The sequence below is a fragment of the Zonotrichia leucophrys genome, chromosome Z (assembly GCF_028769735.1).
Source record: "Zonotrichia leucophrys gambelii isolate GWCS_2022_RI chromosome Z, RI_Zleu_2.0, whole genome shotgun sequence".
NCBI lineage: Eukaryota > Metazoa > Chordata > Aves > Passeriformes > Passerellidae > Zonotrichia > Zonotrichia leucophrys.
The window spans coordinates 34198399-34222263 of record NC_088200.1 but is presented as its reverse complement, the minus strand read 5'-3'; the positions used below and the strand labels follow the sequence as shown (position 1 = coordinate 34222263).

General features: G+C 41.6%; 1 protein-coding gene across 2 annotated transcripts; it reads right to left on the bottom strand.

The window, feature by feature from the left end:
* Positions 1–10960: 10960 nt before the first annotated feature.
* On the bottom strand, positions 10961–20796 carry MTX3 (metaxin 3). 2 transcript variants are annotated; one of them, XM_064736462.1, is made up of 9 exons: positions 20658–20796; positions 20152–20221; positions 18605–18681; positions 17153–17245; positions 15935–16117; positions 15721–15797; positions 14703–14860; positions 14220–14308; positions 10961–12860 (listed from the first exon to the last, which is right to left on the bottom strand). In XM_064736462.1, the coding sequence occupies exons 1-9, from the start codon at positions 20736–20738 to the stop codon at positions 12741–12743; spliced, it is 948 nt and encodes a 315-aa protein (XP_064592532.1). In that variant the 5' UTR covers positions 20739–20796; the 3' UTR covers positions 10961–12740. The 2 variants fall into 2 exon arrangements, with proteins under 2 accessions (XP_064592532.1, XP_064592533.1); XM_064736463.1 differs by having other exon boundaries at positions 10961–12834.
* Positions 20797–23865: the final 3069 nt, after the last annotated feature.

Here is a 23865-nt window from a genome sequence, read left to right as displayed (position 1 = left end):
GCTTAGCATATGTTACACACTCAAATAAGCTGTTTTGATGAATAATGTACCATATGTATACCTCCCAGGTTCTCCCAGCATTGTGAAGATTTATCAGTGCTCTAATTGTGAATCACTTAAACCAGGATTTTGTTATGTAGGGTTTCCAAGTCTGGTGTTACCAACGGAAGTAAAATCCTCATGTCACCCTCTCTTCTCTGCTCTGCATATCAAACCCCAAAAACGTTCTGAGAAAAGCCTACACTTTTGAAGACCTAATCTTTTGAAGATACTGTGGGGATGCTGTGTGCCAGAGTCTGAGATGCTGCAGACCATGATCTCAAGCCTGGGATAAAGACAGTGATCCAGACTGTCCAGACCAGGCAGAGTGGTACCACAATGTTATTGCTGTAGCTGCAGGCCATGCCCAGGCCTTGGGTACTCTTTGAAAAATAAAGTTCCCCAGCAGGGAGTGACAGAGAGGTCATGGCACTGCTCATGCCAAGCCAGACACACACTGGAGCAGAGGACTCCCTTTCTGCCTTCTGAAGGAGCTGTATAACAGGCAGACTCAGGATACTTTCAGGGGCAAGGGGCTGCAAGTGGTGCCACAATGAACCATGTTCATGCTCAGATTGTGCCTTTCATTTTAAATGATGAGTTCTCAAAAAAATTCCATTTTCTGATAAACTTCTGTAATGTCCTTTCTTGAAAGAATACAATAATTGGTCCACATGAAGCAGAGCTCTGTAACTGGTGCTCATGGACAGAAGCTTTGGGTCTAATGAACCATGTTATTTTTTAGCTTTATTATTTCTGCATGTATGTTACTGGCATCATGTGTTTAAGTGACTCAAATTTAAAGACTTTCAAGCTGTTAGAGGGAACTGGAGTCTGACCACCATTGTGAAATCTGACTTACAGTTAGCAGTACATTCTGTATTCCTGGATCCCATTTGCACCCTGGGAAAACACCAGGAGCAGATGGATTACTGTCCAAATTTTACAAGCAGTTCAAAGAGGACTAGGCACCCTGCATGCTGCAAACATTTATAGCATAATCAGCTCCTGCTAGCCACAGCAAACTGCGTCAATTAAGTTAGCAGTAAGTACAGGGAGAAAAGCCTAAGGCAATACAGTTTTATGAACATACTACATTGTTTTGCACAGTGTTTAAGATTACAGCTAAAGAGCTGACACAGATGAGAGTTCCATGTTTAGAGCAGAGACTTTAACATTCATGTTAGGTTATTCATCAGTACCAGTGGCTAGCAAAATAAATCTTTAGTCTCATTTTACCTTGAAGGTGTGAAAAGCTCTCAAAGTTGTTTTTTGGTGAGAAGTACGCTATCTGGAGTGCATTTTTTTGTTGATGCTGATCCCTTAACACAGAGGCAAAAGTAATGGGAAGGTTTTACTTGCTCAATGGTCCTTGGGCAATTGAAAAGGTATCTTTTCAATGGTGGTCTTCCTTTTGTCCAACAAGAGTTAAACATTACTGCTCTTTCTTTCTTTCTTTGAGCAAGACAGTGTGAGAGAGATTCTGGTCAAGATTCTCAAAGCTCAAATTGATACAGAAAATTAAAACCTCATCTTCTATAACTACATCTGAAGTGCAAATCAACAAGAAGGTGTGTCTTTGTTTTATGATTTCTATGTATGTTTGATTTATAGCTGTATTTTTTAAGTTCATCAAGAGCTATGTTTCAGCAGACATCAGCAATCAACAGAATATGCAGTCTAATAGTTTTCTTTCTTGCTTATTTAAAGTGAAAAGTCTAATGAGTGCAGCACACTCTTTCTTGCAGGTGAAATATTTCCATAGCTTCCTCTTGATATCTGAAAAAATGAAAAGCTGTTACAATCAGCTTAATTACTCATTTAATAGCTCAAACAGATCTGTTCAGAAAGCACTACAACTCATGAAGTATAAGGAATAGTTTCTGTTCCATTAGTCTGTAGGAATAGTGGCTTGGAGTAAAAGATTTCATGTCAAATAAAGGCTATTAGCAAAGAGCATCCATGCTATAAATGAAATTTTAAAATTGGGATTTGGAGACAAGTAATGTAATGTGCTCTACGTTGCAAACAGGCTTTGTTACACAACATTTACACTGCATTTTTAAACTAAGTCACAGGTATTAGTAGCTATAAAATGTCCTCTGGTTATCTATAGGGTTACAGATTCAATAACAAAAAAGTATTTTTTCAGAGTCAGTATTGAAACACAGTGACGCTCAGTTTTACTTTGAGGACACAAAACCCAGGACTTGATCAGTTGGCTGCATTTACATGTAATATATCTTAGTTTAATATGTATTGAATTTTAATATGACAAAGAACTTGACTTCTGGAATCTGAAGAGAATTGAAGTGCATTTGCTGCTTGTACTGTGACAGCCAGCATTTCATTTCCTGGAAGAATCTGCAATCACTCTGTTCAAGGTCTGCTGAGAATTGAGACTAATTGTGGTGACAAGGCATCACCAAGTTTGGCACTTCCACAGCAAGTAAAGTTTTGTTCTTTTTTCCAGAGACCTAAAGACTTTAAAATACCTTTTGGAAAAGCCCACAGCTCTGTCTCATATATTTGACTCCTCAGGAAGATGATTTTCAGTGAAGAAAGAAGTTTGGGAAGGAAGGAAAACAAAATTCATTCGTGCCTTAACCCAGCTAATGTTGTACAAAGAAATTCAGAGGGTGAGTATTGAATCATTAGGAAGGAACAAGATAAAAAGCTTCTATCAAGAAATAATCAAGAAATTTTTTTTAAATTTTTTTTACTGTATCATTTTGTCAAAAGCCCCAGAATATTCTCAGTCTTAAATGTTCTGGGGCAAAAAAATTACTAGTTCTCAACAAAAAGAGAACACATGATTTAGAATGTCAACCTGCTTGCTCTTTTGAGGAATAAACCAAAATTTCGCTTTTCTTTCCGGTACTCTGAATACTTTTGTCTTGTACTGAAGTATTTGTAAAAGGATGCACTTTTAGCATGAGGTGCTATAGAATGCCTTGGGAAAATCGGCCAGGGGGATTACAGACCGCTCTAAGTGATGAACACACTAACAGATTCCCATGAAGGATCCCTTCTTTATACTCCTGGATGTGTTGCTTGCTGCTGCAAGTCTTTCTTTGGCTCCAGCTCCTAGTACAGTACCTTTCCTCAGCTCTTTTCTTGTGACTTCTGAGGAGTAGTACCGTGAGCTGTAAAAACTCCTTTGCTTTCACTTTTGATAGATGGATAAAGTGATCCCATCAGCACCTGGGGTCTCCAAGGGCACCTTGGGGGTCAGCCTCAAGAGGTGATACAGCTACACATCAGGCTGGGGTATATCTGACCACTAAAGACTCTTTGTCTTGTTTCAGTGTACAAGTGCATGAGTGAGGAGATATTAAAACACAGTAAGAAACAATTTAGGTAAATCCTACATGCATACTAGTTTTTAAATAACAGTATTTCAAGCTGCAGGGTTCCAAAAATAATGTTTAATAACAAAATAATATATAATAATAATTTGAAAATAATCCTTTTAATAAAGCTTTCCTGAAGATTTGCCCCTGATCAGTAATTTTTTTCTGTGAGTTAAACAAGAGAAATGCATACATGTCTTTGCTGAAATACTTAGTTCACTTCATTCACATGGCACAGGAGATCCTAGGAACACATCCCGTTTTCCTTCCAAAAAGCAACGTCCTTCCAACATCCACACCAAGCACTGTGGATGTACCTGAAGTTACCAATAAATTTCTTGCAGAATTCAGCTAGCAAATAATTGGGAAGGTCCTGAAAAACTATGAAGAGCAGAGGAGCACAAGCAATATACGTGCTTGTGTCACATCAAGCCATGTCATCTGTTCAGTGCTGGCGTTTGACCTGTGAAAGCATTGGAGGTTTCTGCAAAAATGCATCAGAATAAACTGATTTTGTAAAAATGTGGCAGAGGGAAAAGTGGGAGTACGTTAATAAATCTGCTATCAAATGTAGTCAGAAGAAATAACTAGCCAATCTAAATTCACCTGAATCAACTTTAAATTACTGTGTAGCAGTCCTCTCCAGGGTGCGTCAGCTTCATATGAAGAATTTCCTAACTTTTTTGTAGTGATTATCTCCAATAAAGTTTCAGGAAGCTATCTGGTAAAATCTACAACTAAAGGAAGTGTTACTAAAGCTGAAAACACACAGAACAGTTATTAAAACCTCAGGCCACACTAAACTGACTGAAAAATAATGAAAAAGATATCATTATTATTCAGAACTAGCAGCTAATTGCTAAATGAAAATTAGATGGTTTACATACTATGGTAATTTCTGACAGCATAGCCTATTCTATTTTGTTCAAATGGCCTTTGGAAGAAAAGTGGTCTGGTTTTGTTCTGTACTGGCCCATTTATGGCAATATGCTATTTCAATAATAGCTCTAGCAGATCAGCAGATGCAGTGAAGCTATGCAGGCTTTAAGGCGGTTGAAAACCCTTCAAATAGTGTGACAATTCGGGGAGCAGATGTCATTCTGGCACTTACTCTTTCTTACTCCAAGAATACAATTTGTGATTCAGGAACTGAGATATTTCCTCTATGACAGTGAACAATTTTCTTAATGGTGAACAAAGAACCTCTCAAAACTGATTTTTCTTTATGTCAGACTTTGCCAGGCACAAGAAAAGAACAGAATACAAGAATTCTGTCCACCAGAAGAGTGAATTAAAGACTCGAGAGTGGAAAATGCAGTGTTATGCAGATGAGGGCAGGTCTCTTCTACCAACATGTGCCCTTACTGAGAAGGAGGTAAGGAAACCTTCCTTTACTCTGCCAGATAAAACAGCAGCAACCTCATGCTCTGCAAAGATTTTCCGGACTACAAACCACTTTAGGAACTTGGTGAGTACTTTAACCAGCTCTGAAAACCAGCCCCTTGTATTTCTCAAGAACACCCACCTCTCCGGCAACAGGATGAGTCAGACAGCATCCAGGAGCTTCATTCCAGGAATCTGGCCCACTCAGAAACCCAGAAAAGAAGCACAGAGAACTGACATTTTCTTGATAAAAGGGAAAGCACAGTGAGCAAACACTCTGGACAAAGTCTACCCTGAACATTGAACAAAAGGCCCTAAAATTGCCATGGGCTTCTCATCAACTGTTTGCCTTAATGAACTATACAGATTAGTAAAAGAGACATCTGCTCCCACTTTTCTATTACTAATATCACAGCTTCCCTCATTTAAACTGTGCATCAGGTTTGTTTCTGAGTCAATCCTTGTCATAACTATGGGTTAATTTCTGATGTCCCAAGACAGGGCATCCATATTTATTTGTCTTAGTACCAACCAGATATTAAATTCCAGGGCAAAAGCTGTAAAAACAGGAATGGTAACATCTTAACATGTGTTGGAACTTCCCAAACTAAACATGGTGAGCAATTATATGGATAGCTGGCAGCTTCAGGTTCAGTCTTCCTCCATCTGGTGGGACTGGAGGAGAGAAAACGGGAACAATGCCAGGGTCAAGATGCACTAATGTAAGTGAGGAGCCTTCTACACCAAACCAACGTAAGCGTGACCTGAGGCTGACACAAGAGAAAGCTGAGCTGGTAATTTGAGGAGAAATGTGGGTAGTGACCACTGTCTTTCACTGGGGAACTGCCATTTCAACTACCCTAGTTCTCTTTGGAGTCTCTGGTGGAAATTCATGTCCACTGATCAGGGCTGCAAGCAGCACAGAGCCCTTGGGGATTTCTGTCATGCCCATTGCTGGAGGCAGTATCTAGCTGATAGTATGCCTCCCACAAAATATGCTTCAGGGAAAAAAAAAAGTATTCTGCCTCCTTCAGTCCTTTTGAGCATGTCACTCCGTTGCTATGTTCTCTGCACTGGGTGCCACCGATTGCCAACACCATTTCAACACTTCATCTTCCCTCTGTAAAGACAACTACCTGGCTCAGCTAAATTAAGGACACCAGATAAACAGAATAATCCTTGCGTGCAAGCTAAGAAAGCAAACAGAACAGGTGGGAAACTGCTTTCTTACTCCAAGGAAGCCAAGGGGATTTCTGAGATTTTCATATCCTGCACCAAGGAAACAGGACCTTTCAGGGATTTTTGTGAAAAATAAGGTACTTCTGCCCACTGCAGAGAAGCTACTAATCCATTGGCTCAGACACTTGCCAAGAGCTGTGGAGCAGCCAAAATGAGTTATCACTTTCCTTAATTGAGAGCAGAAAGCTGAAATCCCTTTCCCACGTAATCACAGAGTATCAGCTATTCCAGGAGAATTTGTGCTTGTTCTGTATCCATCAGTTCCCTTCCCTCCTCTCCAAATTTCTATCTGGGTATGAGCAATCCTTCCTGTCCAAATCACTACAGTTTTTTTACAGAACATGTAGGTGTAAATAATTAGCTTTTTCCAACAGCAGTTTCAGCAGGACATGTCTCACTGGCCCTGGAGGTGCAGTAGCTCTTCTCCTTACCATGGCTGCTGCTGAGCAGTTGTGTGTTGGTTTTACATGTCTTAGTTTTTGGTGGGAAGTGATTTTCTGTGAGAAGCTTCTGGAAGCTTCCTCCGTGCCTGGCAAAGCCAGTCCTTGGCTGGCTCTGAGAACAGACATGCTGCTAAGCCAATTACAGAATTTGGTAACGCCTCTGTAATGACGTATTTAAGAAGGAACTCAAAACCATGTGCAGTTCTTCTGAGGGGTGGGGAGGCACGGCGGCCGGGGCCATCCTGGCACTGCGAGTGTCCATGTGGCCGGTGTGACTGTGTGGCCAGCGAGTCTTGCCTGTCGTGCCACCCTCAGCCAGGTGTGCTGCGGGCAGAAGGACAGGGGCGGCGGCAGCAGCTTCTCTCTTTCCTGCACGCTGCATGGGGAGAGATGTAGAATAGTGCCAGCGCTGTGGCTGGCGGGGCCACATGGCCTGTGGTAGAAACATGGCAAGTGACTCCTCAGCATGGATCCAGATGAGAACAACCTTTCAGCACTGTGAAACCCTACAAGGACTTTTCAATTGACAGAACTTGAGAATAGTACCTATGGACGACAATTTTCTTCCAAGCCAGAGAATGGGAAGAGGTGAAGTCACATGAGGAGAGCCAACATGGCGGCACTGAGGTCAGTAAAGAAAGAGGGAGAAGAGGGATCCAAGTGCCAAAGCTGAAATTTTCTTCTGCAAACTGTGCTAAAAGACTATAGTTAAATAAGCTGTCCCCTTCGCAGCTCATCAGATCCCCAAAAGACATGCAGAAGTCCAAAAGGATGCCAAAAGGAGCTATAAAAACCTGCACTCAGGTGGACAAGTAACTCACAGGCAATAGTTTCAGGAAGCCTGTTTTGCCCATGAGCCTGTTCATGTTTGCAGAAGACTGGGTGGGGCTGCTGCTCATGAGAAGAGAACCAAGCTGGAGAAGTTCAGAGAGAACTGTCTCCCATGGGGGAACCTCACAGTACAACAGAAGAAAGACTTTTTCCCTGAACAAACAGAAGAAAATTCAAAGTAATGAACTGACTAAAACTCCTGTGTTTTGTCTTCCTGAGCTGTCAATGGGAAAGAGGGAGGGGCTGGGAAAAAAAAAGTGTTCTAGAAGTTTCTTTTAGTTCTTATTACCCTCTTTTAAATCTCTTAATAATGCATTTTCCTTTATACCTTTTAAATATGACCCTTGGTGTTTTTTTTCCTGATCCTTATCTCAACCCATGAACCCTTTGGGTTTTTTCCCCTCCTCTGCTCAACTATAGCATGAATGAACAGTTTTTGTAGATGCCTGGTCTTTCAACCGTTTCAAACCATGACAAGTTGTAACATACTGCTGAAGGGATTTTCCGAGATGTCTTTCACTAGTGGCCAACTCAGAGCAAAACTCACTGTGAAATCCTGGCCTGAACATAGCCCAGTATAGTTCCATGTATGTTTCTTTTCACCACAGCAAATGACAACGCAGGCAAAATGAACTCCACCTCCATCACTTGGAGGTTGCTTTGAGTAAGTCAGCGCTTTGCAGAGACTTCCACTTTTTTGATTGTGCTCTCCCTCTCTCACCTCTCTGTTTCTGACAAACAAAAACTGTGAGGTGTCTGTATGAGTTGGCAGGCTGCCTAGCTGCCCTTGTCAAAATGGCTTGGTAAATTTGACCTGAGTACTGAATGTTTACACAAGGATTGCATCAACTTAATGAGCTGCTTGATACTCAGGGCATATAATTTCTGTGCACTGAGAGCTTAAATGAAGGGCCACATTCTGAATTTTGAAAACAGTAAATCACCAAGAGAACCCACACGTAACACTTGAACATATACAAGATTGGAACATTGGCATTCATGATGAATAAAACCCATGTGATTTTAAAGATAAATGAGCAAAAGGGAGGTGAACAGCGCTGAGGAACAGCCTTGTGCCATGGGCTGATGTACTGCAAGATCTTGCTTGCTCAGGAAGTACTGTGATTCCTGGTCTCAGCTTAACTTTTAGTGAAATATAGTAAACTGTATTCACTTGGTCCTGCACTGAGGCAGACTGGCCTAGCACATCACAAATATTTTTTTACCAAACTTGCAGCAATTCACTGGATTCCCCCCATGTTTTGCTCACAAAAGCAGCATATTGTAACTCATGAAGCAGTCTTTCAGTCCCAAATACCATGACATTCATAAAACTCTGACAAGAAGTCATTGAGAGTGAAAACATGCCCCTGATGCCTCTCCCTTGATCACCTTTTCTTTCCTCCTCATTCCTAGGTTCTCAGTCCAATCTGATCTGATAAATTTAGGGAGCTGGGATCTATTCCTGGGACTTTTGCTCCAGGCACAGGCGCAAAGAGCAAACCAGCACAGAACAGGGGACCTCAACTTAGTTTTTCCCTTCTTTGCTTTAACACATCCCTCAAACAGTGCAAAAAACTCGCTTGCCATCCTGGCAGCTACCACTGATACAGAACTCAGCTCCAGAACTGCTCCTGGCCCTGATGTCTGCTGGGCAGGAATCCCTTGGGTCCCTTGAGGAGGGGACAACAGAGTGGAGCTTGGCCTCTGCCCTGCTGCCCAGACCAGGACACAAGGCACTACAGGAGCATTAAGCCCCACATCACCATTACCCTGGCATGGCTGGGTCTCAAACAGGCACAGGACAGCAGAGTTGCTGAGGGCCTCCAGGCCAGATATCACATACCCTAAACCTGGCAAGTGGGGAAAAGCTTCTCACCGTTAAACATGCCTATGATCAACTACTTAGGACAGCTTGTTGCCAACTGCACAGACCATCCAGATTTTTGAGCTACAGTATAGTTTGTCAAGCTAACATATAAAGCTGGTCTGCCTTTCTGCATGGGGGGAAAAAGAATGTGCACTATGAACGGTTCCTGCTGCAATGCCAAGAATTATACCAAAGAAAAGAAACCTGCTCAAAGGAGTCTGCAAACCATTTTAACCAGGAACCAAATAGGGTGGGTTTTTTTCTTAATGGAGTGTTATATTACATTAGCAAAAGTAATGTGACATCATGAATGTAAGTGATGCAAGTGAAAAGCCTAACATAACAGTATTTTCAGAATGGGGGTGGGGGAGGGGGAGAGGAAAAGGGGAAGGGAGCAGCAGAAATTTTGGAAGCAGTCTTGGAAATGTTAAATAGAACATATTTGTAGCTATTAATTTGTAACCTTTTTAATATCATTTCTTCTGGAATATATATATTCCTACAACTACATGACACAGAAAAACACAAAATAGCCTTAAGGATATCTACATACAGCTTTCACCAGAAAATTGCCTGGGAACAGGGGCATTAAATTTGCAACCTGCCAAAGTGGTCCACTCCACTTATAACTGGCAGCTGGATAAGTTGCTTTCAAGGTAAGATCTGTTCCTAGCCGCCACCTTTCCAGGGGAAGGGCAAGGAGGATGAGGTCATCAGCTGCCATGGTAGCAGCACAACCCTGGAAACCTAGTGGTACATCTCACTAGCCATAAACTCAACTGGTGCACATAAACTTCTGGTGCACATTGTAGGTGTGTGCACCAGAAGCCAGAAGGGAACATGTGAACCCTAAGTACTTGGAGATTGTAGAACCACAGAAGCTACAGCAGCCAGTGCTCGGCACACAAGGCAGGCTGCAAACACTGGCTCCAAGGCCACACCACTGCTGCCCAGGCAGAAGGCTGCCTGACTCCTTGTGTTTCAGAGCACCCACCAGTGGAGGAAAGGCCAACTACCACAGCAGGTTTTCATCTTATGGCAGAGTTAGGCAGCCAGAGCTCCCTCTGCACAGAGCACAACAGCACATGCCGGGACTCAATCGTTAGGTATCTGCTCTAAGGAGACAAATCACACCTCGATGCCATCTTTCTCCCCTAGCAAAACAGCTTTGACTATTTCAGATGAAGAGAGTTTCTCAAATTGACCCCACCCTGGAAAGCATTCACCTCCCAGCTTCAGAACTCAGGCACACAAAACATGCCAGAATAAACTAATGGGCAAGCCTGAGTTACCAGGCCAGGGATGACACTGCCCACATAAAGGAGTCTGGGCTTGAATTCACCTTGGATAGAAAGTGAAATAAGGAAGTGTATGGCTCTGCAAGGTCACTGCTTGCCTGGGATGGTGTGCACGACTGCAGGCAATGTTTGCTGTCACCTCCAGCCCTGTTGTCCTCTGCCATCAAGTGAATGAAGTTCCATAAGCATTGGTTTACCAAAATTTCAGATTAGCCCAATCACACAGCCCAAAGCTCACATTTAGTAAGATCAGCAAATGTGTGCCTCCTCATTCCCTTTCCCAAAAGCAGTTGTGTTGAAAGAAAGGAATGGTACTGAAGAGGTGTAAAAATTTAAAATCTGATCTCATGAATATGCTAAGATGCTTCAATTTCTTGTCCTAGCAGTCAGCAGCATTTTTTTGTTGTTGTTTTTTTTAACAGACAAGACAAAACTTTTCTACAAGGAAATAAGAAAAACACTCAAAAAAATCAATGTATATAGCACAAAAAACTCTACCAAAAGTCCACGAAAAATGCAGAATTTTAATCTTGGAATAACAATCCTTTTTACAAAGAGATTTTATAGGCTGAGTGTATGCATTCACAAAAGCGACAAACTAAGGCATATTCTCCATAGCCGTGTTTGTAAAAGAAAAGCTCTGGAAAGCTACATGACATGATCTCACATAAATCTTGTCAAGATACAGGCAGTATGAATTTTAAACATTTAAATTACTTTTGCATGTAATGGACTGTCAGTTTATACACTTATGAGTATGAGCTAAATTAATTTCAAATCACTGCAACAAATACTCTAGTAAGAGCATGAAGCTTAAACAGTATTTTAAAGTGCTCATTAGAAACCCATTTCAATTAAGAAATGTTAAAGATTTTACATTCCTTACATATCAAGTCCAAAGGTACAATATGTACACAGTGTACCATCTTGTCTTTACAAATAGGAAGTAATTTATCTGTGAATCTCAAACATGACTAGTAGCCAAAGTGAAGCTGAAAGACCATCTCGATCTGGCCAGAAAAACAACAAAATATCCCCCCCAGAACAGTTATCCCACACATACTGCTATCAGAATTCTATATCTGAAGCACTGCCACTTTGTCCAATCTCCTTGTCTAATTTTCTTTACACCTACTCATGAAGCATCTGCCAGTACTTTGCCAGTAAAAAATTACAGCATCTCTCTTTTAACAGAATCGCTTGGGTCTCTAGAACTGGGAAGGCTTCTGTTAAAGACAAAATGTAACTGAACAAAATAAATACGCCCTGCAATATACCACAGTTTGCAAAGAGAAAAGAGCTCTTAACTAAATAGCCCATCATATAACAAAAATTTTGACAGCTGTTAGTTAATTTTTGGATCAACTGTAGTGCTTATTAAAAAAAAGATGAAACTAATTAAGAGGCATTTGTGACACATTTAAAAGCCTACATCAGCTTTCTTATACAGCCCTAACCTGTCCCTTTCAATCCATAGATGCAGTTAATTTGCTAGTTAAGTCTTGTCCTGACAGCAACTAATCAAACGTTTCCATTCACTACAAGTTTTCTGTGATTTTGACTTAACAATTTTGCAGCATGTGGTTATTACTCTGTGCACAGGTTAAGCCTGTTTCACAAAGGACTAATTCGAGGTACTGTGAAATGTTAGCACTGTGCATCATTTTAATCCCCATAGCGCACATGCTTTTCAATAATCCCCTTCAAAGTACATGACAAATTTTCAAAGGTACAAACAACCATAAAACACAAATCCCAAATTCATTAAAGCACAATAAAAATATTTACGTTCCTGTCATTGATTTCATGTCTCAGCTGCCATGAATGGCAACATTTTGTCTTTTCAGACTTTGCAACTGGACTTTGTCCTTTTTAGACAAAGAGCATACCCACTCACATACAGTAACATGATTACAGTAAAATCAAAACCCACAAAATAAAGTAACAGTGAACATTCCATAAGCAGATTCTTAACTTTAGGTAAACATTTCTGCTAGGCTAAAGGCAAAAATAGGCTGTACAAAATCATGTTAACATCTGCAGTAATAAGCTTTATTTAGCTTAGCTTAGCTTCAGCGTAGTGTGTGGCCAGCCTGATCTATGCAATTTCTTAAAAGAACAAGTAGATAGAAGATTGTAAAGATGTAGTTCTTCTCTACTTGTACCCATTAGCAGATTCTTCCCTTGCAAAACATTCATGTGTAAAAAAGATCTACTGTGGCACTCAGCTGAGTTACAAAACACACATTTATGGGCAACAGGAGATGTCAAGGTGATAAACGACTCATTGGACTGCTTTCTTCTCCTCCTGCAGCAAGCTTGAGCGTTGTGAGCTTACGAGGGGGATGCTGAGGACTCTTGCGAAGGTTGTCGTCCATCTGCAGAGAAACAATGAGAGCCGGATCTGGCAACAGCAGAATATAGATTGTACAATTAGTCTTATTTGTCAGCATTAATACTGGGTTGGTTGGTGTATGTTTACTGTCAGGACCAGCAGCAACTGCTGCTTTGGTTTCTTTCCACTCCCAAATATATGTTTGTGTTAGAGCTGCTAATCATTCCCTTACATATGATGCATCAAACCCAGGGCACCTGCATGTGCTTCTGCTCAAGTTATCTGGTCAAGATTACTGAAGGAAGCAACACCAATTCTAAGAGGTCAAATATTGTACAATAAGCAAATGCTGAGAAGGCAGATCAAGAGTCAAGCTGCTAACAACGGATGCTTCTGTATATTCAGCAGCACGCAAGAATAAATCTTTTGAAATCAGAAATGTTCTGGGGATGCCGGATGAATTTGTATTTAGTTACATTTCAAAAAGTACGGAATAAAGCACTTGTGGTAAGACCTTTTCAAAGACAGGTTAAAATTAATCTCTGGATATAAACAATTTATATTTTCATAGGAAGTCACTCTAATGCCCTATGTGTAATGTGGTCTGAAAAGGTTTAGTTGGTACAGAATAAAAGCACAGGGGAGATCTGCAGAGGCTGTCTAGTCTACTCCATTCCTTCAAGTCAGGATCAGATTTTCCTTAGTCATGACTGACAAATGTCTGCATAACCCATTGTTTAAAACTTCCACAGCCACACTTCAATGACAGAAAAAGCATCAATACCTAATGCTACAAAAGCTGATGATAGTTAATGATCTATTTCACATACTGATCTTTCTCAGAAGAAATGCCTTCTACCCTTTCAGTTAGAGTGTTCTATCTGCATGAAAAGGCTAACTCTTCACAAGGTTTTTTCAGTGAAGTTGTATAGTTTTTGATAGGTGCTGAGTGACAGCCTTAGAAACAGAGAACATAAGAAAAAACAGCTAGATGTAGAACATAAGAAAAAACAGGTAGATGTAGAACAAACAGGAGAAGAGTGACTGCTGGGTAGTTACTACAGCATGCAGCTGGGAGCAAGAAAAGCTGGTGATCAGTCTTAATTTGCAGGACCATTTCTGAGTTTTGACCAATACATTTTCCTCCTTAGCTGAATGTACACTTGCAGAAAGATACCACTCCTCTGTTGGTGTGCACACCTGCAAGACAATGTTCTTTTGGTTGTATTAAAAATACTTTTTAGTGCAAGGCTTCATTAATTCCTCCTTCCAAATGATGTAATATTCTTCCCGCCTCTCTACACACTCACTAGAAAAGAAGTAATTAAAATAAAGTCCACTGTACAGTTGCAATTGCCATGCAAGGATATCTGTGAACAAGTAACCACAACAAAGCAGTAAAATTAAAGATACTGAAGCAAAAGTAACCTTTTCAATCAAGTTGGATTCCTTATTTACAAGCTGTGTGAGTTTCTGCAGATTAGCATCTGCTGTATCCTGTCCAGCTGGAGAATGGCCTGGAGAGTGAAGGCAGAAAGATGAAGAGTGAAAAAGTATTTACAGAAGCTTTTAAATTCTTAAAAAATAAAGTCACATTGAAGAGAATTCATGCAGTATTTTAATGCAAAGAAGAATTTAAGTGTAAAAGCCATTCCATGTGAGAAAATAAGAACTACTGAGCATGAGCCATAACATTTTGCCAATGCTTGACAGAATCTAAAACTGAGTATTAACACTTGCTTTTAATTTTGAATCCTTTCTGCCCAACTTTAGAAGTTTCTTCATTTCCCCACAGAAAGTCTAGCATAAACTACATGAAATCTAATCTGCCTTGGTTCACAGGTGGAATCCTGGAATACTAATCCCAATATGGGTACAGGTGACAAAAAGGAGAAAATAAACACAACTTACCTGAGACAGTTAACCTGAAGTAGCAAGTTAAAATATCATCACAAAATCGGCACAGATTGGGAAGCTGTTTCAAATGTTCTTGCAAATGTACCCTCGGGAAGCACACTTTATAAATTGGTGCAAGGAAACCAAACACAAAGGCATCCAAGGTAGTAGGCCTAAAAGAGTGACACAGGAAAACACTGAAGTGACTTAAGACTTTTATGACTTTTACAACCTAGTTTTCCGTGTATTTCAACTACCACTCAGGAGAGAATATACTCAGTCCTTCTGTCATTCCACCTTTGCCTATCAACCTGGTAAATGCTTTGTATCTACTCCTTTCACTATCTCTTAACTAGAGACTTGCTGACAAGCTGAGACAGTAACGTCAGCATCACAACACAGTCATGCTATCCCACACACTGATAAGCAAGCCCCTCTAAAACACCTTTCTGGCACCATAAAATTCATGCAGGGCACCAGGAGACCAGGATCCCTCCCTTCTGGAGGATCAACTGCTAAACTTCAATTGCTAAAGAAGAGATCATGCTTTTCAGGACGTGTTGGCTCTATGTTGCTAGCCCTATCTGCTTCCTGCTCTGCACACATAAACAGGAAAAGTGTTCCTGGACCTATGCCCTCCTCCCATGAGGGCAGTAGTAGCACCTCAGCCTAAAGAATTTTTTCTTACATACAAAGCCAGGAGGAGACATTCAGTAGCTAGAAATGACAGTAGCTAGGGTTCTCCACTGCACCTCACATTTTCTTAACAGCTATGGGAAGCATTTCCTTCTCTGTGGAACAAAGCAGGATAAGAGAGACATCACATTGACTCAGTCTGACCACCTCATTTGTGCCCTGTTTGCTCATTCAGTTTTATCTGAAAAGCAGACTATGAGACATAAAACTACTGGGAAGCACTTTTAACATTCTGGCTGGTTAAAAACGAAAGAGAAAGCTCAAGTGTTCATAGAATGGTGTGGTACTTTTTTCATTACTCATTCACCAAAATAATTTTTTTAAAAATCACACTCACGTATCTCCAAAGAAAAACTGAGATGTTCCCAATCTCTTCGACAGGAGATTCAGGCACTCCTTGGCATCTCTGTATATCTGATGAGACACAAAAGCCCTAGGTGTAGCCACGCTGGTATGCCCAGCACCATTAATCGTTTAACAGTGTGCTAAATTGTTTAAGTTCTTGTCTTTGACAGAACCAACTTACAAATTCCCTTCTGCACAACTCATACCTGTGCTTCCACTTCAGTGAGACTGTAGAGTGGAGGGCCTCCCTTGGTCAGCAAGATCCTGTTCAGCGCTTCCCTGGACATCTTTCCAGGCAGATACAAACTCAGTGGGAAGGCAATCCTTGAGGCAAACCATGGCTTTGTCACACTGCAGTAATTTTCAGCCTCAATCCAAAAGGTGTGCAGCTGTATCAACACAAGGAAAAATGTAATTGAAATCTGAATGTCATGAGGAGACATCTCATGACACCTGATATGCAAGACCTCTCTCAGAAAAGCAGAAGAACAAGGAATTACTGTAATTTAAAGCTATCAAGCTCTGTAGAGTAATATACTAATCCTCTGAGTGCAGGATTACACGAGTAAGGAAATAATTATCTTCCAAATAAAGAAAAACACCAAAGATATTACAGAGATCTATATGCAGCTGCATAAAATTACATACGCACTATGTATGTACAGATACGTACACACAAACACACAGAGTAAATTGAAAATATATTGCAAAAGAGTTGCACACAGCAACATACACAAAGCAACAGGTTAGAAATTCCTGGAATTTGGTTTTGAAATTTTATATAAATCTTAAAATACAAGATACTACAGAATTATGAATTTGAAACCAAGGTCAGCTGAAAAGGCGAGCTCATTATACCATCTGGTCCGAGTATTTTTCACTGTACAAAGTGAAGCCAAAGTCATTCAAGAGAATCAGTATCTGTGAGTCTTACAGCTCTAATGTAATTACACTGAAATGGTGAGGGCAAATGGCCATGTATTTATACACTGTATTCAGAACTGAAAAATTTAACTGGTTATGGGCATTTTAATTTATTAGAAGTTTTAACTCAACAGTTCAAAAGGCTTTCAGGTGTGTGTCTCATATCAGACACATCTTAATTAAAAGTTTTTCAGAAAATCAAATGAACCAAAAAAAGGGCACAATAAGGTGTTTTCAGGATACTGTTCCCCAAACACCAACAGAAAAAAAAACCCTAAGTAAGTGTCCTTTTAAATGTCTTTCATAAATCTACTGTTATTACTTGACACTCCACAAACACACATTTATTTCCTTTTCAAAAGTTGGTAGGCAGTAATTCCAAAAAACAGACTAACAAAACAACTATGTTCCAGCCAGTGCTGTGGCTCTCACACTGGGCACCTCTGACAGTATTGAATTCCAAGTATTTGGACCATTACAAAGTATTTATTAATATTTACCAGAGCAGGAAGCAATTTCTCTTCAAGTAATGCAATATATGCCAGTGTATCAGCTCCTTGTTTTGCAGACAAATCATAATCAGCATTGTATTTCTATAAATTAAAAAAAAAAAAAATAGACTCACGACGAACTTTCAAAAAACATTATATCATGGAAAGTTACTTTAAACTTAATACCTATTAAGGCAGTAAATGTATGTACAATTTTTGGAACAGAAAGCATGCACTCAACAGAACTTGCCTCTCGCTTATCCACTTTCCCATTCCTACAGCTTTGGGCCCCCTATTTCCAAAATAATTCTTGTGTCTCCTTCCAATTGTTTTCCAAACAAATGTCCAGCAATACAGAGGCAATTTTTCAATACTGAGAGATGTAGCAAACCTCTAGTAAATCTCCTGTGTTATTTTCCAAGAAGCATCTGACACGTCAGAAGGTGTAAGCATGCATTCCCATATTTTGCTTTTAATGAGCATTCTAGAAGTTAAGAAATTGGATGGTAACAATGCAAGAGAGCAAATATACAGCGAAATTAACGCAATTACTGACCAAACTTTTAATTCTAACAGTGGGTTCTTCTAAGATACATTATAAGGATTGAAAAATTGCGGGAGAGGGGGGAGTGATTAGATTGCTTCAATAATTTATAAACAAAGGGCCAGTGCTGACACTTGAACATCTGAAAAGAATGCATACAATTGTTATACTTTTAACATAAACAAGGGCTTCCCCCCGCCCCGCAAAAATTTGAAGTTTCACTAACATGGTGAACATCAGATCATATGACCACACAGGAACTGTATTTCTAATGTAAAAGCAGAATAGTGGGCTATAGGACCATCTTGGGAATAAAAAGATGATGCCATGGTTTATTAAGTGTCTTTATACTTTGTGAAAAGAAGAAACTGTACAGTTTTATTCTTTGTGTACAAAACAATAAGAGTCCTACAAAAGGCAAGCAAGAGTCCATAACCTGGTGTGCATCAAAAAACGCCTGCAGACCTTTTTCTGTTACAACCTATAGAAAAAATACATAGACTAAAACAATGCTGTATATATTATCTTTCAAAAAAAAGAGCACTGAGAAATGACCTATTTAAACTATTACCTAAACTATGATATCCTAGGTCTGCAAAGTCATAATGACATTGAAAACGTTATAATTACAAGCAGGGTGATCAGGAAGAAACTGCTCAATTAGAGACAGTTTGTTGTCCTTTGCAATTATTTTTTTTTTCATTCTTATTTTTAAATCTTTCACACAACTAATGATAAGACTTTTAAACAGCAAATTCTTGTCCACCATTTTGCAATTCTCATGCCTGCATGAGAAAAAGAAAAGCACTGAGTCTGAACTAAACTCCAGGCTTTTGGAAGCCTGTATCAGTGTACAGAGGAGACATGAAAGAGTCACTGTGAGTCAGGGAAAACAAAACTTTTTGAAAGAGACCTACCTGTTTTCTTAAAAAGTTTAGTATTTTTGCTGGCTGAGAAATAACAATGTCTTCTGATACCAGGACTGGCAGGTCTCCTAGAAGGCATAAATAATACAGTTGATTTGTACAGATGACTTCTAACTAGAAAGCAATCAGTCATGGTATGTACTTTCCTTTTCTCAATAGCATGCTCTCATTTTTCTAACATGTAAACATAAAATTTTACACAGCAGGAGAGTTCCTAAAAGGTAACAAATATTTTACTAATAAAAAACATTAAAAAGGGCAATATCAAATCAGACTGAAGCCAATGTTTTTTGCTAGGTATCCAATACTTTAAAAACCAGGCTACTTGTCTGGATTTCAGATGTTCATCTTAAGACAGAAATTCCAGCTCAGCCCAACTGCCCTCTCAATTCATCCACCTCTGAGCCTCTTCTCAATTTTTCCTCTGTCCTTCCCCTCCAAATCTATTTTAACCACCTTTTTTCCTCTGGCCTTGCCAGAAACAATGCCCAAGCTACCACTGCATAACCACGAATTACCAAAAGAACTAAGTACTTCCCTTTTGCAAGAAGTTGACCGGACAGCCTTTAGTTTGCAGATCAAAGCCTATAGAGTGCAAAGTCTCCTTAACAGGGTCTACCTTACGGCACATTCCCAACAGAACTGTCAGAATGAGCCCAATGGAACAATGCTAAATACTATTAAATTATCAATTATCACCAACAATTACTATTTAAACTGCTTTCTTAACTGATTTTATGTATTTTCCTTATGAAGATCGGCCCCCAAATTTCTACAAGTCCACCCAGCTAGTTCTTGGTCTTTTCCCCTAACAGGAAACAACACTGAAAACCAAGAATCAAAGGCTCAACTTCTGCATGAATACAGTATTAACTGAACTGATTAATGTTGTTAAGTCTAAGTGACATTAACCCTGCAAACCATTAAACACATTGCAAAAGAGGTGATTTTACCTCTCTTAAATGCACCAAGACAATAACTGCTGAGCAAACAAATAAGCAATGAATAGAAGCATCCAAAACAAAGAAGTCCTCTCTGACAGCTTACCTTCACCTTTTCTCAGTCAAACCCTCTAATTCAACATGATACCAAACATCCCAGCTAGTGTAACTGTGCTGAGGCTCACATTCCACTTCCACCTGTACCAACTAATTAAGCTATGGGTAATTAAACAGCTCTTCCATACACATGTCTAGTTACTACCTTCATAAATATGCAGAGTGCACAAAGCTTACAAATTTGCTTTCACTACACTATCAACTCAGACTGCCTGAATGAAACAGTTATGTACTCGGCATTACGGCTTTGTTAACTGTCTATTGCCTCACCCATACACATTTTAATAAACTGTCCTCTGGAGCACTTTATTTATGACTTCCATTATTTCATTCTCTCAAATTCATCACACTTAATCCTGCGATGTCATTCAGCTGGGGCAGACTGCATTCATGAACGCAAACCCAATGCAAACACAGAAACTAGGACCTACATTTATAACACGGCTGTGATTAGAGCAATAAAGGCTGCAAAAATGGTACCTTTCGGAGTTCTCCAGGACTTATTTATAGTATTCACTGTCAGGGGAGCACCAGAAAATTTGGCGTATGCCTGCAATAAAGATTGGAAGGCAGGGAAGAAAACCTGTCACAATGTGTAAGAAAAGCGTAGAACAAGGCTTCAGAAGTTGTGTTAAACACCTTCGTGCACTGAGGACCAACCACCAGCAGGTGCGCGACGGGTTTCGGCTGGGCTTCATTGCCCTGAGGAGACTCCAGGGAATGCTGGGCAGAGGCCCCGCTGTCCCCGGGAAGGGCGGCAGCGCCGCCGGGAAGGGCTCGGCGCCCCCGGGAAGGGCGGCAGCGTTGCTCGCGTCTCCCGCGGGGAACGAGCCAGGCGCGCACCGCGGGCCCAACATCCCGCCTCCCACCCCCGGCCTCTCCCGAGGCAAGAAGGAGCCCCGCGGGCGTCCGTGCGAGCGGCGGGCAAGCCCCGGGGCGCCGGCGTTCCCTCCCTCCCGGGCCGGACGGTGGCCGCCGCCCGTTACCATGACGGTGAGAGACTCCGGGTGCACGGACGGCAGCCCCCAGTCTCCTCCCCAGCAGCTCAGCTCCATGGGAGCCGCCATCTTGTCCGCCGCGCCGACAGGGCAGCGCGGGGCCGCTCCCCCGCATGGCGGCGCCAGAGCGCCCGTGGCCGCGCGCGGGGCCCGCGGAGGGCTGGGAGCGCCGCCCGGAGGGACGCGGCTGCACGGGCTCCTGCCCCAGGGATCCCCCGCCGTACGGGCTCCTGCTGCTGGGAACCGCCGCCGCCCGGGCTCCTGCTCCCGGGATCTGCCGTCCGCGCTCGGGGCGCCGAGTCACCGAATGAACTGGGTTGGAGAAGGCCTCTGAGATGATCGCGACCAACTTATGGCCGAACACCGTGTCAACCGGACCATGGCACCAAGTGGCACATCCGGGTTTTTCTTGAACACCTCTAGGGATCGTGGCTCCACCACCTCCCTGGGCAGCCCATTCTAGTGTCTAATCACCCCTTCGGTGAGGAAATTCTTCCTAATGTCCGGCCCAAAGCGCCCCTGACATAGTAACTCAAGACTATGTCCTCATACTACCCATGTCCCTTCCCAGAAGGACAACCCTTGCCTGGAGGAAAGGAGGTAATGAAAAAAGCAGTAAATGTCTTCCCCGCGGCGCCTCCTTTCCACCAGGCTAAACAAACTCGGCTCTCTCAGCCCCTCCCCACAGGACTTGTGCTCCAGAGCCGTTCTCAGCTCTGTTGCACTTCTCTGGACTTGCTCCAGCACCTCAATGTCCTTGAATTGAAAACTACGTCCTCTTGTCACTAGGCTGGGAGAAGAGGCCAACCCCTCCCAGGGAACAAGGTCGTTTCAGGTGGTATCCAGATGGGGGTCAGTCTCTTGGGAAGGGACATGGGTGGCCAGTACCTGTGATCCTGTGGGGAAATGCAGCAGCCACAGTCCTCTTGAAATGCTTTTGGTACTGTGTGTCTGAACCCTCACCCTCCAACCCGGACACTGCACACAGAGGTGTGACTTTTCGTAGGAGCAAAAGAAAAGATTGATTCTCAATCAACAGTGATGAGCAGCCATGACCAGCTTGGCACTAGAAACAAGGAGCTCTGGTTGTATGTTAGCAGTTTTGACCAGGTTATAATGATAACCATTCAGTGTGGTTTTAACTACAGAGCTTTAGAGGCATCAAGTTGTCAGCTGTTTATTCCAGAGCTGTGCAGACGTGCCACAGCACGTCTCTAAATGCTAAGTCAAGTTTCCATCCTTCCCACAAAATGAAAAAATACCACACGCTGACCAAAAAAAACAACTCTGCACTGACCACCCTTATTTAGGTCTTCTACACATAAGGAGAGTAAGGAAAAACTTCATTTTTCATTTCACCTTCCTAGATCCACAATTTCAGATTAGCTTGAAATTTGTCAAAGAAAGTGTGATGAAAATTTATGCCACAGATCTGAGATCATTCTGCTCCATTTATGAGGAACACGGGAGAAAAAATACATGCCCATTTTTTCCCTCATAAAACTATACCACTGGCAATATTAACATAAGCAATTTTTTTAATTGTTATATTACATTTTTCCTTCTAAAGACTTATTTAAGATATACATTGTAAGGATATTTTTAATGTCTTTTCCTCCCTACAGGCACTAGCTAACTTCCCAGTCTGTCAAAGTACTTTGCTTTGGTCCTTTCACCATGTAAACTGAGATGCAAAGCTCTGAAAGGGAATTGTGGATGCTGGCAGCTGTGATCCTAAAGATCTGTTTCCATAAGGAGTATTTTACAAAGGGCTCAATAGTTATATCAGCCCCTTTTAGTATCTTGATTGATTTTGATGACCTGGACAAGGGGATCAAGTGCACCCTCAATCAGTTCACAGGTGACACCAAGCTGGGTGGGAGTGCTGATCTGCAGGAGGGCAGGGAGGCTCTGCAGAGGGATCTGGGCAGGCTGCATCATGGCTGAGGCCAATGGTGTGAGGTTCAACAAGGCCCAGTGCCGGGTCCTGCCCTTGGGTCACACCAGCCCCAGACAGCTCCACAGGCTGGGGCAGAGTGGCTGGAAAGGAGCTGGGGGTGCTGGTGACAGCAGCTGAACATGAGCCAGGCTGTGCCCAGGGGGCCAAGAAGGCCAATGGCATCCTGGCCTGGATCAGCAATGCTGTGGCCAGCAGGAGCAGGGCAGGGATTGTCCCCCTGTGCTGGGCACTGGTGAGGCCGCATCTCCAGTGCTGTGTTCAGGTTTGGCCATTTCTATAGGAAGGTCATTCTGGTGTTGGAGTGAGTCCAGAGAAAGGCAATGGAGCTGGTGAAGGGTCTGTAGGACAAATCCTGTGAGGAGTGAGCGAGAGAGCTGGGAGTGTTTAGCTTGGAGAAAAGGATTCTCAGGGAGGACCTTATCACTCTACAAGCACTTGAAAGGACACTGTAGATGGGTGGGGTTCAGTTTTTTCTCCCAAGTAAGCAATGTTAGAATAAGAGAAAATGGCCTCAAGTTGCATTGCGCTGGGGAAGGCTTGTATTAGATATTATGAAAAATTTCTTCACTGAAAGGGTTGTCAAGCATTGAAGCAAGCTGCCCAGGAAAGTTTCCTCAACATTTCTGGAAATGTTGAGGACATGTTTTAGTGGTGGATATGGTGGTGGTGCTGGGTTGATGTTTAGATTTAATGAACTTAGAGGTGTATTTTTAAGAAAAACCTAACTATTCTATGAGCTTCTCTGTCATATGGCTGTTTTGAGGCAGGCTGAAAGAAGGCTTAGGAGGTAAATAGGGAAATAAACTTTGCATTGCCTTCAGGCCCGGTTTATCTCTGTGTTGTTGTGGAGTCTGGAGCAAAGATAAAAAAAAGAGGCAATCTGTACCTTCCCTCCCCCATGTCAGGAACTTTTTCCTCTTGGTTGCCTAAGTGGAATTCCTAGCAGTGTAAATGAAAAGTAAATAAGTGCATTGAAGATGGATATATGACTTGACTTGAAAAAATGGAGCTTCAATTTGTGTTTTAGAAAAGCAAAAATTCTTTTGAAACCTGTCTTTGAAATTTGAAACCCTTGAAACCAGCATTTTTTTAAAATTAAGCAGGATCAAAACCAGGAGTGTTGACATAAATGCGAAAGGATGTGGTTTAGAGCTGATACTTCACTTGCCTTAAGATTTCTATATCTTAATTGCCCATGAATCCTGGTATTTAATAATCCATATACTTCCATGAAAA